This window comes from Myodes glareolus, chromosome 8 (genome assembly GCF_982192425.1).
Source record: "Myodes glareolus chromosome 8, mMyoGla1.1, whole genome shotgun sequence".
Classification (NCBI taxonomy): Eukaryota; Metazoa; Chordata; class Mammalia; order Rodentia; family Cricetidae; genus Myodes; species Myodes glareolus.
In genome coordinates, this window is record NC_142033.1 from 100,800,795 (window position 1) to 100,815,152 (window position 14,358).

Sequence of the window (14,358 nt, forward strand, 5' to 3'; positions counted from 1 at the left end):
TGGTCTGGACTGCCAGAATTGTCTAGATCACCATCTCCACCTCCAGACAGGTACAAGAACTACCCATACTCAGGGGTTTTTTGTTGTTCTTTTTTTTTTCTCTTGAGGATGAAGTGTCTTCCAAGTTATAAGTCAGGCTGGGAGCCAGAAACCCGAGCTGGGCACTTTGTTGTCACAACTTCCTGGGTAACTGAATGTGAATTCACTCCAGATAGGGTCCCCATGATGGACCAAAGACATCAGCTAGCTTAGAGAGTCAGGGAGATTGCTGAGGATACTTGGACTGTCACCTGTGAGCCCACTCCAGCATGGGTGCCCATTCCAAGCTGTCTCTGCTGACTTGCCACCCTCCCAGCCATCGTGACTGCATACGCCATGTGTGGATGGGGCCTCAGGAAACTTGTTTCTTCCAGAACCTTCTGAGTGTCATTTCTTCCTACATTTTAATAAGACTTACAAGACACCAGGAAATGTGTTCCATTTCCTCTGTTGTAAATTGTGTGCACGGACTGCCCCAGCTCATAGGACGTCCCTAGCTCCCATCAGAACTTGTTCAGCCATGTGTTCCAGGACTACTTCAGCACATGCTGTCTTGAACACATCACACGCCTTTAATCCCAGCACTAGTGAGACAGAGGCCAGTCTGATCTACATAGTGAATTCCAGGGCATCCAGGACTACATAGAAACCCTGTCTCGGAAAACCAAAAACCCAAGAATTTAAGCTTATTAATGTAGTTTGAGGTGTTGAGAGCATGGATTGGGGGTTGGCGGACCCAGGTGGTTCTGATGAAGATAGCATGAGATCTCCTGAACCTGCCCCCTAAACTTCATGCCCAAGGGCTGCTGTCAGGTCCCTTTGCTGGAATTGCACCTGCTGGAAGCATTTGCTCTGTCTCTAAGAAAAATTGTAACTGTAGGTCTCAGAAATTCCTCAACTCATTTAGTATAGTGTATAAGTGGATTAGGAGAAGCGGCTCAGTAGTTAGGAGCATTTGCTGCTCTTGCAGAGGACCCACATTCATTTTCCAGCACCACATGGCAGCTCACAACACTTTGTAACTCAAAATCACCAGTCTAGAATACCCAGTGAGGGGCTGGGGGCGTGGTCAGGATGGAGCTCCCGCCTAGGATCCCCAATGAGGGGTTGGAGGCCTGACTGAGAACTATCCTAGTGTAAGGGCCTGGGCTCCAGACTACAACCAAGGGAATAAAAGAGTGTAGTTTTCAAAGTAAAAATAAAGTCTAGGGTGGGAGCCATTTCAGTTTTGGGAGTTTTGCTTGAGGTGTCAACATGATCCCTGGGTCAGAAGTCACTACAATTTAGGATGTTACCCAAGCATCTGAGTGGCCTCTGGGCCCTGCTGAGCGCTGGGCAGTGTCCCAGACTTCCACCCACTTCACACCAGTCATGACAGTTAGATGTCACACAGTGTCCCCTGACAAAATCACCCCTGGGTGAGAGCCACCACTTCACCGAACACATTTAATTATTCCTTTACAATTGGTTCCAACACTAGAGGGCAGGATATGCCTTCTGCTCAGGCCCTCATCCAGAGCACGTCCCCCACTGTAGAAATTGTCCCTTAATAGGCAGAATGAAAACCACGAACTACCAGCACCTGCGTGAAGACGGGGTGCACAGGACTGCTAGGTGCTCGTCTCATATAATTTCTGGATGTCCTCCTGGTATATCTTCGCCACAATGTGCCTGTTCATTTTGGACAAGGGCCCTGTGATGAAAGCAAGGCTGTGAGAGCCTCCTCGTATTCTACCCCTTGTTCTTCACAGAAGCCTGAGCCATGTGCATGTTAGGGGTGCATGGGAACTGGGGTAGGAGAGCGAACTGGAGAGTAGAAACCCACTTTAAGGCACTTCGTGAGTCCTTTCCTTCAGTTATGGGCCAGTGGTTAAAACAGGCATAGAGACGCCACCCCAGGGACCCGTGACCCAAACAGCCTTGCGCAGTATTTTGTGGGCCCAGCCCAAAGTCCTCCAACACTCAGATGCTGCCTCTGCACCCTCAAGAAAGTCAGGAATTATGTCTGGAGTTGACCCATCTTCATTTGTGATGAAGGTGTTGGGATTGGGATCAGCACACTGCATTTTGTACAAGCAGGGATTGAGTGTTGGAGGTGTTTTTAAAGGTTTATATTACAGTTTGTATCCCTGTGTGTGCATATGGAGGCCACAAGTGGGCGTCAGATCCCTGGAGTTGGGGTTAGCAGGTGGTTGTGAGCTGCCCAGTGTGTGTGTAGCCACTGGGAACTGAACTTGGATCTTCTCCAAGAGCAGCAGATCCTTTTAACCTCTGAGCCATCTGGTTCCAGATGTGGGAGTGTGTGCTTATCCGGCCCAGGAGGGTGTCAGATGTCATGCTCCATCACTCTCAGAAGGGCTCTTGCTCAACCCTGAGCTAAGCTGGTTGGCAGCAAACCCCAGGGATCCTCCTGTCTCTGTCCCCACAGCACCCGTTTTTACGTGAGCCCATGTGGTCCTCATGCACCAGCTCCCTTAGCCCACCTAGCTAGCATCTCCTGAGCTCCCAATGGGTTTGGTTTGGTTTGGTTTTTTTCCCAAGGCCCTGGCTGTCCTAGAACTCACACTATAGACCTGTATAGTCTATATACCTATATAGTCTATTCAAAGGCTGGCTTTGAATTCACAGAGATCTGCCTGCCTACCTCTGCCTCCTGAGTGCTAGGTTAAAGGTGTGTACCTCTACTTCTAGCCCCACCCCCAGTTTTTGGAACCAGTCTCATTCTTTGACCTGGTGCTGACCAAGTAGGCTAAGATGATGGTTCAGGGAGAGCTAGGGATTCTCCAGTCTCAGCCTCCCCAGCCCTGGGAGAAAACTCAGTGGTTAGAGCACCGGCTGCTCCTGCAGAGGACCTGGGTTCGGTTCCCAGCACCCACATGGTGCCTCACAACCACTTTTGACTCCAGTTCCAGGGAATCTGATGCCCTTGTCTTGCCTCTGTGGGCACAGGACAAACATGGTAGATCATTCATACATTTACACACGTAAAAATAAAAGTAATTTTAAAAGTCAAACAGCATGCCCCTGGTTTGTTGTTTGCTTGTAAATGGCTTCTGGGGACTCAAACTCAGGTCTTCATGGTTGTGCAGTCAGCACCCTTACAAACTGAGCCATCTCCCCAGCCCCAGTGAGACAGTCTCTCACTCTTGTTCTACCCTGGGCAGCCCCTGAACTCTAGATTCTCCTGCCCGGCTTGCAAGTGCCCGGCTCCTAGGTGTGTACCACCACACTTGTTTTAAATGTGTTTTGTTGGAAAACTCAGCTCGAGCCACATGACCACAGACCATTCCCATACTCAGTGGAAGCCTGGGGCTAGGAGGCTGAGCGAGTCCATGACCCACCCATGCCTGCCATTCACTCACCGAGCTCCCCACCGCCAACAGAGAAATCGCTGTCTAGAATGACCCAGTTAATGATCTTGGCGCCCGCCGAGGGTGCCTCCGCATTCACGTCCTGGATGCCCTGGTTGATGAACTCTGTGACCAAGGGGTCACGGTTTTCTAGGATATCTGTCAACCAGGTGGACTGGCTCCGCAGCTTCCGGCAGCAGGCCACGGCCTCGCTGGTCAGGGCACCCCGAGCCTCTCCAGTCTCCGGATTGATCTGACACTGAGAAGGCAGGTGGGCAGAGTTGGTGTTCTGTGAGCATCCTTCCGGGCCCATTCCCATGGTACGCGCGTCCTTCAGGCTGCAGCCAGTGCGTCAGAAAGTCCCGCCGAACCCACTAGGAAGGGGCAGAGCATGCAGCTCAGAGGTCATGCAAGCTTACAGAGGCATCTGGGAGTCAGTTCTTGCCTTCCACCGTGTGGGTCCTGGGGATCGAACTCAAGTCATCAGGCTTGGCAGCGAGCATCCTTACCCACTGAGAGCTCTCAAGTGCAGCCCACCTTCCTCAGCCAGGCTGTGGTTGATATCCTCAACTTGGTGCCTTGATGCCAATGGCCCTATATTCATGCTTTGAGGGACACTGGTCTACAGGGAATATTCTAGATTCTTCTCTGCTCTCAAGCACTCTGCACCTCTCCACAGAACCCACAACTCCTCATGAAAGCTGCTAAAGGGTAAATGTTCAGTGTTGATGGAACAGGATCTGCAGTCACTATGACAACACACCACTGGAGTTGTGTCTGGGTTTCCAGCATAACTGAGATGAAAAGGCACGTTCTGAATGTGGACAGGGGTCCCTGGGGTGACTCAGTGGGTGAAGGCCCTGTGAGACCAAGGCAGTGGGTTCCATCTCTGGGACTGTGTACCGGTGGGAGGAGAGAATGCATTCTACACAGGTGCTGTGGTACATGAACACAGACACTCATAATAAAAAAATTTTTAAAAATTAAGCCAGACGATGGTGGTGCACACCTTTAATCCTAGAACTCAGGAGGCAGAGGCAGGCGAATCTCCGTGTTCGAGGTCAGCCTGGTCTACAGAGTGAGTTCCAGGACAGCCTGGGCTACACAGAAAAACCCTTTCTTGAAAACTAAAACCAAAACAAAATTGTGTGTGCGCGCGTGCATGCGCGTGCATGAAATTCAGAGGGCAGCATCAGTGCATTCCTCTGGCACTGTCCTTTTTTAGTTTGAGACATGGTCTCTCACTGGCCTGCAGACTCACCGGTGTCCCCAGCACTGGACCGTACAGAGTGCTCCAGCATGCCCAGGCTCACACAGTACTCGGCTTATCCATGGGCTGTCTCCCCTTGCCCTTCAATGCTCTGGTTAGGTATTTAGTCACTAAAGTGGTGACTGAGGAGCTGAATGACTCCCATCTAGCCCATCTCATTCGGTACTGTCAGAGCCTTGCTCTGGGGGAGCCACTGGGTACCTTTAATGTGAGGAGGGCACACAGGTATGGGGCATCCTGGCCCACCAGCATCACGTAGCGCACAATGGGGATGCGCATCTTCACTCGCTCCTCAATGGGATGCGGGTTGACCACTTCGCCCGAGCTCAGTGTGATTGTATCTGTGGCAGGAATGAGAAGGCACATGGAATGGTTTCTGGGGGCTGTCGTGGGGGACATCCCCTGACATCCCCTCCTGGAGGGAGTGGGGCCAGCTGTTCTTCCTTGCGTCGTATGCAGTCTGCACCTCTGTGCCATGTTCCTCACCGTTGTTGTTCCCCGTGACATAGAGAAACTTGTCGACATCCAAGAAGCCCAGGTCGTTTGTGTGTAGCCAGCCCTGGTTGTCCATTTTCTTCTCTGTACTTTCCTTGTCGTTGAGGTACCCCATGAAGATGTTTCGGCCCCACAGACACAACCTCCCGATGCCTTCGTGGTTCTCTTTTTCCACCTTTGTGTGACAGTTGGGCAGTGCCTTCCCACAGCTGTGGGTGTGGAGGGGATAGCAGGGATGGCATGCTCCCCCACCAGGACATGTTATCCCTAGAGCCTCCCCGTCTCTTCCTCTCCTACTCCTTTACTGTCTCAGTCTAAACAAAACAGTGCAGAAAAATATGAAATAATTAAGGTTAAGGCACCAAAGTGCAGTCAGGACATACAACCAAATGTCCCCCTGCCTCCTCAGGATCAGACAGAGGCCAGGTAGGCTGTTCATCCACCTCTCTCCACTAGGGGCATCCTAAACAACCAATCAGAATGGGTTTGCTGTTTTAGGATTCAGCCCAAAGCTGGATGTGATGGCACCTGTCATCACAGTGCTTGGGAAGTTGAAGCAGTAAAGTTTACTGTAAGTGTGAGACTAACCATAACTGTGCAGGAAGATCCAGTCTCAGAAAACAAAATGCAACAAAGCCAGGGAAGGGGTGGGTTTTGGTGGCACACACCTTCCATCCCTCGACTTAGAGACAGAGGAAGGCAGATCTCTGAGTTCAAGGACAGCCTGGTCTACAAAGCGAGTTCCAGGACAGGCTCCAAAGCTACACAGAGAAACCCTTCAAAACTAATGTGTCTTGCCTCATGCACAACCCGAAGCAATGTGTACAGAGGCCCCATCTCCCACTCTGTTGCCAGGCTTGCTCTGAGGGAGGTTGCCCTTCCCAGCATCTGCTTGGTACTCAGAGGGACCTGGATTCCACCTCCTCTCACCTCTGCCCCTCACCGCAGAGAGAAACGTCCAGAAGAAAGGTGAAGGGACGCTCAGGGGTAGCCTGGGTCCCGGGGACCCCTGACCAGCTGCTGTCCCGAGGGGTGGGGAGGAGACAGAGCCCCCCACCCGACCCACCTCGGGAGCCGGAAGGCCTGGTAGCTGGACAGAGAGTGAAGTCCGCTGGACTCGGTCATGCCGTACAGCTGAAAAACGGGGATGTCCAGGCTAAGGAAGAAGTCCACCGTGGCCTTCGACAGCCCCAGGCCGAAGTTCAGGAACTGCTGGCAATGGTTGAGACCCAGGAACTTCCTGGCAGGGTCGAAGGTCACCCTCTTGGCCAGGCCAAAACACAGTGGCTGGTGGATCTGCCTTTAGAAGCGGAGCCATGGCCACGGTGTGATCGCTGCCCCACCCCCGGTCTCCGTCCTCCCCGCCCCCAACGCCCGCTGTACCCTTGCAGCCGCCTCCTGTTGGTGCTGAGTCCCACACGCATGGCCCAGCGGTCGATCTTCCTGCGGAAGGCGGTGGAGTCCAGGTGTTTGGTCTTCAGGTTGTCCAACATACGGTCCCACACCCACGGGATGCCGCAGAACGTGGTGGGCTGGACCTCGCGGAGCATCTCTGTCAGGAAGCCCTGGATGGGACGGGATGGGGCGCTGGGGGACCCTCACGCACACAAGGGTCAAGCTTCAGCGTGGGGGCCAGGATGGGGCCAAGGACAGCACAGGTGACAGGCAGCATCAGGCCACAGAGGCCCCTGTCCCGAATGAGGGAGAGAAGAAAAAGAGGGCCAGAAACTGGGAGGACAGAGGCTGCACCAGCTCTTGTTGGTTTGCCCCATGCTCATACCTGCCTCAGCTGGCCCAGAGATGGCAAAGGATCCCTAGCTCCCCCCCCCCCCCCCCGGTCCTTTGCTGCTCTCACCCCCAGAGCTCACCGTGCCAGGGGCTCGTGGTGGCCCATTCCACTTCCCTGCCTCGGATGAGGGGAAGTAGACTGTTCCAGCCACGGAGATGGCCACCCACACATCCAAGATCTGGACCCCAGCATAGCAGAGCGGCAGGTAGCTCACAAGGACCTCCTGACCATCAGGTGGACACTTGTACCCCAGGCTCTGAACGGTAGCTGCTGTGGTCCATGTGATCTGAAAGGCACTTCTCTAAGTCAGGCCTGGGTCCTTAGTTCCAAGAGCCACCACGCTGGGCCGATCCTTCCTGTCCCTTGGGGAGCATCACTCACATTGTCGTGGCTGAGCATCATGACCTTTGGGGCCCCTACAGTGCCCTGGTTGTACACCAAAGCACAGCACTGGTTAGGCTTCTGTGAGTCGATGATATGGTCCAGTTTTTCATCCGAGATGCCATCTGCGAGGTCCAGGAAGCCTTTCCACTGTAGAAAGGCTAATCAATGGGCTTTGGGGAAGTCGAGGCTAGCCCAGAGACCTGCCCAGCCCAGCCCAGCCACCTCAGCTCCATTTGTACACTGGAATATCAGGAAAAGGAAAGCCATTTGATACATGTTCCAAAATGGAGGAACTACGAGAACATAGTGCCAGACATGTAAGAACACACACTTAAAGAATCCAATCCCACTTGGGGTGGGGAAATTAAAAAAAGAAAGAAAGGAAGGAAGGAAGAAGAAAGGAAGGAAGGAAGAAAGAAAGAATCCCACTTTGGCTTTACTGGACTCTCAATGTCACCCAGCACCAGGCTTGGCCTCTCTGTCTGGGCCTGTGGCTGGCTTTCCACCTCTGACGTCCCTGTCTAAGCATACCGAGTATAGATTCGGCTGTACTTCCTGGATGTCTTCTCTGTATTGTACAATGGCCTTGAGATGCTTCAGGTAGCCCTGGATCTGCAGGACACCGTGGGGTCAACACCAGAAGTGGTGGGGATGCCTGTAGCTCAGGCTGGACTCAAACTCACTATGTAATAATGGAAAGTGATCTTGAAATCCTGACTGCTCTTACTACCATGGACGGTTTCCATGGTGCTGGGCATGGAACCCAGAGCCTCATCCATGCCAGGTGAGCTCTGCCCACTGAGCTCAGTCCCGGTGGTGACATATGATAAAACTTCCTAGTTTTATCATGTGTATGTATATGTACATCTGCATTGCTCATGTGCAAAGTGGAGGTCCAAAGGGGGCGTCAGATCCCTGGAACTGGAGCTACAGTAGGTGGTCCCGAGCCACTGTGTGTTTGACGAGAACCGAACTGGGGTCCTCTGCAGGTGCAGCCAGCAGAATGCTGCAGTGCACCTGCTTCTGAGCCAGCTCCTAGACCCCTGCCTCAGCTGACTTTCTAGTTTATGGTGCGGAGCCTCACATATGCCAAGCAGGCCCCACTGCTGAGACACGCCACCAACCCGGTTTCTTACCATTCGTTTCTATTTTATTTCATTTCTGACTCTCTCTCTCTCTCTCTCTCTCTCTCTCTCTGTGTGTGTGTGTGTGTGTGTGTGTGTATACACATGCACGAACGCGCATGCTCACACATGCATGGCATTGGTGTTTTCCTCTATTGCTCTCCAACCATAGAATTTTTAAAATTTACTTATCTTGCTGTGTGCAGGATGCAGGCATGGCCATCTGGGGTCTCAGACCCCACGGACTGCCCAAGAGAGTCCCCAGATCTACATACCTGAGTGAAGGGGCACGAGTTCACTCAAACATGTGGCTCTGGCAGGCCTGGCCTTTCTCCCCCACTCCCTCTGCCTTGCTAGAAATCATTAGATTGCATTGCTAAAGCTACACGCCAAGATCTGCTCCCTCATTTGCCCACTTTCTCCTACTGTGACTGACTATCAAGGTCCAGCTATCAAAGTATAGAAGTCCATCAGTCAGAACCTCACCTAATTAACATGGCCAATTAAAATTAAACACCTCTTCCTATCAGAGTTTCCTGTTTTACCTTTATAAACCGCAATTTTCCTATTGGCCACATCTGTCTCCTGTATCCAGAGGCAGTTCTGTCCTTTGTCCTCCGGCCGGGACAAATACCCTGCCACTCTTCCTGCTTCCTTCCCCTGCCTTCTTTCTCTTTGTCACTTTCCCTGCCTTCTGTCCTCCTGGGCAAATAAATATCCTCTCTGTTGAGAACTCGGTTTTGGGGTGTCTTATGCCGATGCCTGTCCTTTCATTGAGAGCACCCCAGAGGCTCTCACCTGGTTAACTTTCTGGAGCTGTTTGTCATTGTCCACCACGAAGATGTCCATCTCTGCGGCTTCAGCGATGACCTGGCAGGCTTTGGGCGAGTTGCTGCACAGGATGCCCACAGAGATGCCGCTGGAAGCAGAATTCAGGGGTGCAGACCTCGTGAGTGGAGGCTTTGGGGAACTGTGTGGTTCTTGGGGGCTTTCATACCTCCTTGGAAGGTGGGGTTCAGGGTAACCCCTTTCAAAGCTTCCACTAATGTTCCATGTGAGCTCAGGGATGGCTCAGTGCTAGGATATTGAAAGAACTAAGGAAGTATATCTAGAGGAGGGGGCGTGAATGTTGGGCTCCAGAGGGTGTATATGAGTTTGATGGGGGAAGAGAATGTCTGGAAGGGAGAATGAGCATACTAAGGGCTGTGTCATTGACAAACCCTGTCAAGAATTGACTTGCACCTGGGACAGGCTGAGTGCCCCTTACCCTGCCATGATGGCTCCAATGCTGGCAATCACCCACTCCGTGGAATTGAAGCCCATTATACCCACGCCATGGAAGCGTTCCAGGCCCACCTGAGAGAGGAGACACCTTTGAGAGACTCAGCTCAGCTATCCTCACCCTGACTTCACAGGAGTCTTTAACTGGTAATCTCAGTCTCCTTCTCTGGACCATTTGTTCTCTAGCTCCAGGTGCCATATAGTAGTAATGCTAAGCAGGGCATCTCCACCACACTCTTCTGTACCTGTTTGTCCACCCACCCATCCACCCATCCATCCGTTCATCCGTCCGTCCATCCATCCACCCATCCATCCACACATCCACCCACCCATCCACCCATCCATCCACCCACCCACCCACCCACTCATCCATCCACCCACCCACCCACCCATCCATCCGTCCATCCACCCACACATCCATCCATCCATCCATCCACCCACCCATCCATCCATCCACCCACTCATCCATCCATCCATCCATCCACTCATCCACCCATCCACCCACCCATCCATCTACTCATTGTCATCTCCGATGTTTCCCCACTCACCAGGCTGTATCTTTTGCATAGCATGTAGCCTCTGGTCCAGGGCCTTTGCATGCTGTGTGCCCTTGGCTTGGTATGTTCCTCCCTAGATTTCCCGATAGCTGCTTCCCCCACTTGGTTGAAATTTTACTGTCAGTGAAACCCTCCTTGGCTATCACGCTTTAAAAATCCACCCTAACTCCTGCTCTTTCTTGGTCAGGCTCCAGATCCCCCATCCTGACCTTATTTACCAGTCTGACCGGGAAGGTCACTTCAGGTTTTGTGTCCTTCCCCATTCTGAAGGGTGGACGTTTTTAAAATCATTTACTCAACAAACGCCAGAGGGTGGAATGGTAACTTCCAGTGGAAATTAACAAAGATGCCATCGCAACACCAGGTAGCCAGAAAGACGGGGCAAGGAGATGGCTGTGCTGGCAAAACACATAAGACACGTTCAATCATGCGTTGACGGAGAGTTTTTAACAGCAATCATTCTTTCTTAAAAGACATAAGTGGGTGTTTGCCTGCATTTGTGCCTGTATGCCGTGTGCACCCACAGAGGTGAGAAGGGGCATCTGGGTCCCTGGAGCTGGAGCGACAGACAGTTGGGAGCCACTACGTGGAGGCTGGGAACTGAACCCTGGTCCTCTTCAACAGCAGCCCGTGCGCTACCGCTAAGCCACAATTCCAGTCCCTATTTCTCTATATTACATGTAGGAAGGCATACACTATACACACAACACATATGCCCTGTGTGAAAGTTCTCATATTTATGAGTATCACATGCTAGATTTCAATATTTATATGAATATATTTAGCCATATGATATGGCAGTATACATGTGGCATACCTGATAAAGCTCTGCATTTTATACACTTGTAAGATTAAAAGACACAAAATACATGTAATACAGAAACTTGGAAAATTACCCTCCAGCTCTATGCACTCACATTAATGCACGTCAGCTATGCAGAATGACTCTTGTATGTGAGGAAACTGAGGTAGAGAGTGGCAAATAATCCACGTGACTAATGGCAGGTGTGACCCTCAGTGGCGTGAATGAGCAACCGGAAGTAGAGGGTGACAGTAGCCACCTCACGCGGCCCCATGCCGCCGGCGGCGCAGGTGGGGTGCGCACGCGCAGGCGCAGTACCTTGAGGAAGGCCTTGGCTGCCCGTCGGCAGGCCTCGTAGTATTCGATGTAGGTGAGCAGCTGCCAGTTCTTCTTGTACTTGGTGCCTATCGCCAGGTAGTGCGAGTACTTGGTGGCAGCGCTCATGATTAGGTCGGGCACGGTGACCGGAGGCTCATTCTCCACATTCTTGCCCATGCGCAGCTTTACCTCGCCATCGCGCTCTGCTGTCCAGTAGCAGCTACCTGTGGCAGGGTCAGAGATCACTCCATGGGACGGGAGGAGGGATGGTGGTCACTGTCCCCAGCACAAGAGGGCATGGGGTCAGAGGTCATTCCTCCCCCCACCCCGTGAAGGTTGGACCATAGAGGTCAGGGGTCACTGTCTCCAAGAGGACAGGCCAAAAGACAGGAGAGTTGATGTTCCCTGTCCCCTGACCCACAGAAAGGAGGACATGGAGTCCCGCGACTACGATCACAGGTCGACAAGGTCTGGATAGTTGGTAACCTGGCCACAGATACCATCCTTCCCCGGTACAGCTGCCCCCTTCACAAGGTCCACCCACCCTCGGACCTCTGCTCCCTGTCCCACCAGGAAGTGTGCCAGAGTGAGAGGACTCCCAGGGACCCCGTGCTGGCCCTGCCACCCTCTCCCAGCACACGAGGTAGCAGGCCTCCCACCTGGGGCCTTTGTCTCTGAGTCTCGAGATCTGTATGACTTCATCATTTTGCTGTAAATTTTGGTCTTCAGAATGGCTTTTGCTGCCTGGACGGGATGGCCACCCTCTGGGTCACCTTGTTCCTTAGGGTCAGACATCCTCTTGACAGGGACCAGGTGACAGGAGTCGGTTTGGGGGGGTCAGGTGTACACAGCAGAGGTCCTGCCCCTCACAGAGTTAAGTAGACAGTAGCAGAGTTGGCCCGGCAAAGAAAGGAACCTGCAGACCAGCTGTGGGTGTTGGCACAGGAGACGAAACAAACTGGGTGTTAGCGAGGGCATTTCCTGCGTGGGTGGTGTGTGCAGGCGTGTTGCAGCCAGAGGTTGTAGGCGTGTGTCTTCCTCAGCCACATCGTCGGTCCCCCACCATGCCCCCGACCCAAGCCTGTTGTCGGCTGGCTGCTAGTGAGAACTAGGGCTCCTCCTCTCTCAGGGGTGTGCTGCACACTCGGCTTTTACCCGGGGGTGGGGACTGAACTCAGATCCTCAGGTGAGTAGCTACGGGAGACCCTGGGGAAGGAAGGAGGCGGCAAGAATGGGGTTTCTCAGAACCTTCGGTGCCTAGGACTGCTGCCAGGTGCTTCCCGAGAGAGGCTGGGACTCCTGGACCTTCAGCCTTCCCTCTCCCCACAGGCCTCACTGCCTTCTCATCGGCAGGACAGTGGTGACCCCCGTCCAACTCTCTCACCACCTCCCGCTTTAGCCACAGAGACAAGAAGCACCCAGAATGGATGTCCTCGGGAACAATTCCCTTCTGCAGCCCAGCCCTTGTGACATCACTGCGTTCCATGAGCCAGGGTCGCGATGGCAATGTGGCCCAATGCCCCTTTTCAAGACGCTAGCTCTGGGGGACAAGAACAGGTGCAGGAGAGGAGACTTCGCCTAACTGCCACCAGCCAGGGAGCTCCCAAAGCCCTGGTCCCCAAGGCTGGTGGCAAAGTTTTGGGTTCTGGTCTGAAAGCCTGTGGGACTCCAGTGTCCTAAGGGCATGTCGGCCTACATGAGACCCTGTGTCAAAAAACTTAGAATGACCCTGCGATCTTGAGTCCCCCTTCTGGGCATTTCAAAAGAAGGGACTTGGGGACGTTCCATATCCATATCCACGTGGCAGCTGCCCTGGTCCATGCTCACTGAGAGATGAGGGAGGGAGGGTGTGGGCTCCCCAGTCTCCAAGAGGACATCTGACAATACCCACCCCAACAAGGAGGAGCAGTAACGACACAAAGAAATGTCCCAGATGAGGGTATGGCCCCCAGGGCCCACTTGGAGGCTCCTTGAGCCAGTCACAGACAGGAAGTGCTTGGAGGGGTCCTCGGAGGGTGGGGGTTTGGGACCGAGCACTGAACTGGGGCAGAGCTTCAGTGTGGAGAGCCAGAAGGAAGGTTCCAGTACTGAACAGTGACGGGGTTTGTTACACAGTGTGAATGTGTTTTGTTTGTGTGAGGCAGGGTCTCACTTAGCTGGGACTGCCTTTGAATTCCCTCCGTGTCCAAGGATGACCTTGAACTTCTGATTCTCCTGCCTTCCCTGGTGTTGGGAGTACAGGTGTGTGCCACCACACCCAATTCATGTGACACTTGGCGTGGGCCTGGGCCTTATTCATTCTGTGCAAGCACCACCCAGATGCGATGGTAGGTGTGTGTGTGTGTGTGTGTGTGTGTGTGTGTGTGTGTGTGTGTTTGCTTTAGGACTCCCAACAGGTACTTGAATGGGCCTGTCTGGTTTCATTCATATTTCTAACCTGTGTAAGGCACAATGCCCAGCCCCAGAGCTGTAAAAAGAAACGTAAACAAAAACCTCACAAACACAAATGCATGAATGAGAGGGTGGGTGAGTGATTGGCTAGGTGAATAGATAAGAAAGTACTTGCAGGGTGAATGCTGGGTAAAGGGAGCCCACACTTCCCCTTTCCTGGAAGCACCTTCCTCCTGCAGCTGGGTGCAGGAGACAATGGCTAGTGATGTCACAAGGGGTGACCTGAGAGGAAGGTTCCAGAAGCCTGAATGGGGTAAAAGCTTTGTGGGGCAGGAAAAACCCATCTACCCTCGTCCCACCCTCCACCATCACCATCACCCTGGCTAGACTGAGGGCGTGACCAGTGCTTCTGGGGTGACCTGCCGCTGACCAACTCTGTGCAAGGAGGAATATCTGCGTGACCATATGTCTCCACTTGTGACGCCTGGCCACCTCGGCCAGAGTGGCATCTTGTGAAGGATGGTGCTTGGTAAGGTTCCAGAGATGATCCCCACGTAG

At 53.0% G+C, this 14,358-nt stretch overlaps 2 protein-coding genes across 9 annotated transcripts in view; one reads left to right on the forward strand and one right to left on the reverse strand.

Moving 5' to 3' along the window:
- Nucleotides 1–1,471: 1,471 nt before the first annotated feature.
- Nucleotides 1,472–12,997, reverse strand: LOC125395815 (long-chain-fatty-acid--CoA ligase ACSBG2-like). 2 transcript variants are annotated; one of them, XM_087909242.1, is made up of 14 exons: nt 12,658–12,993; nt 12,069–12,336; nt 11,410–11,633; nt 9,719–9,807; nt 9,250–9,370; nt 7,859–7,939; nt 7,325–7,474; nt 7,023–7,229; nt 6,538–6,719; nt 6,221–6,454; nt 5,146–5,363; nt 4,861–5,000; nt 3,402–3,648; nt 1,472–1,732 (listed from the first exon to the last, which is right to left on the reverse strand). In XM_087909242.1, the coding sequence occupies exons 2-14, from the start codon at nt 12,202–12,204 to the stop codon at nt 1,650–1,652; spliced, it is 2,112 nt and encodes a 703-aa protein (XP_087765368.1). In that variant the 5' UTR covers nt 12,205–12,336; nt 12,658–12,993; the 3' UTR covers nt 1,472–1,649. The 2 variants fall into 2 exon arrangements, with proteins under 2 accessions (XP_087765368.1, XP_087765369.1); XM_087909243.1 differs by lacking the exon at nt 7,859–7,939 and having other exon boundaries at nt 12,658–12,997.
- Nucleotides 12,998–14,085: 1,088 nt separating this feature from the next.
- The window catches only part of LOC125395816 (long-chain-fatty-acid--CoA ligase ACSBG2), a 29,006-nt gene continuing 28,733 nt past the window's right edge, over nt 14,086–14,358 (forward strand). For 6 of the 7 annotated variants that reach the window (XR_015738621.1, XR_015738620.1, XM_087909244.1 and 3 more), the window contains exon 1: nt 14,086–14,329. Coding sequence is in view for 1 of the 7 variants with exons in the window: in XM_087909247.1 (XP_087765373.1) it covers nt 14,320–14,329 (10 nt within the window). In the remaining 6 variants the exon portion in view is untranslated. The remainder of the gene's footprint in view (nt 14,330–14,358) is intronic. The other variant, XM_087909247.1, reaches the window with a different exon arrangement.

What these genes read in the sequence shown, in the direction of transcription:
- LOC125395815 (XM_087909242.1), bottom strand. Translation starts at nt 12,204, where the DNA reads ATGTCTGACCCTAAGGAACAAGGTGACCCAGAGGGTGGCCATCCCGTC. An exon ending in TGTCACGGGGAACAACAACG is followed by an intron (nt 5,001 to 5,145) that starts GTGAGGAACATG and finishes TTCCTGCCACAG; the next exon opens with ATACAATCACACTGAGCTCG. An exon ending in TGTTGGCGGTGGGGAGCTCG is followed by an intron (nt 1,733 to 3,401) that starts GTGAGTGAATGG and finishes CTTTCATCACAG; the next exon opens with GGCCCTTGTCCAAAATGAAC.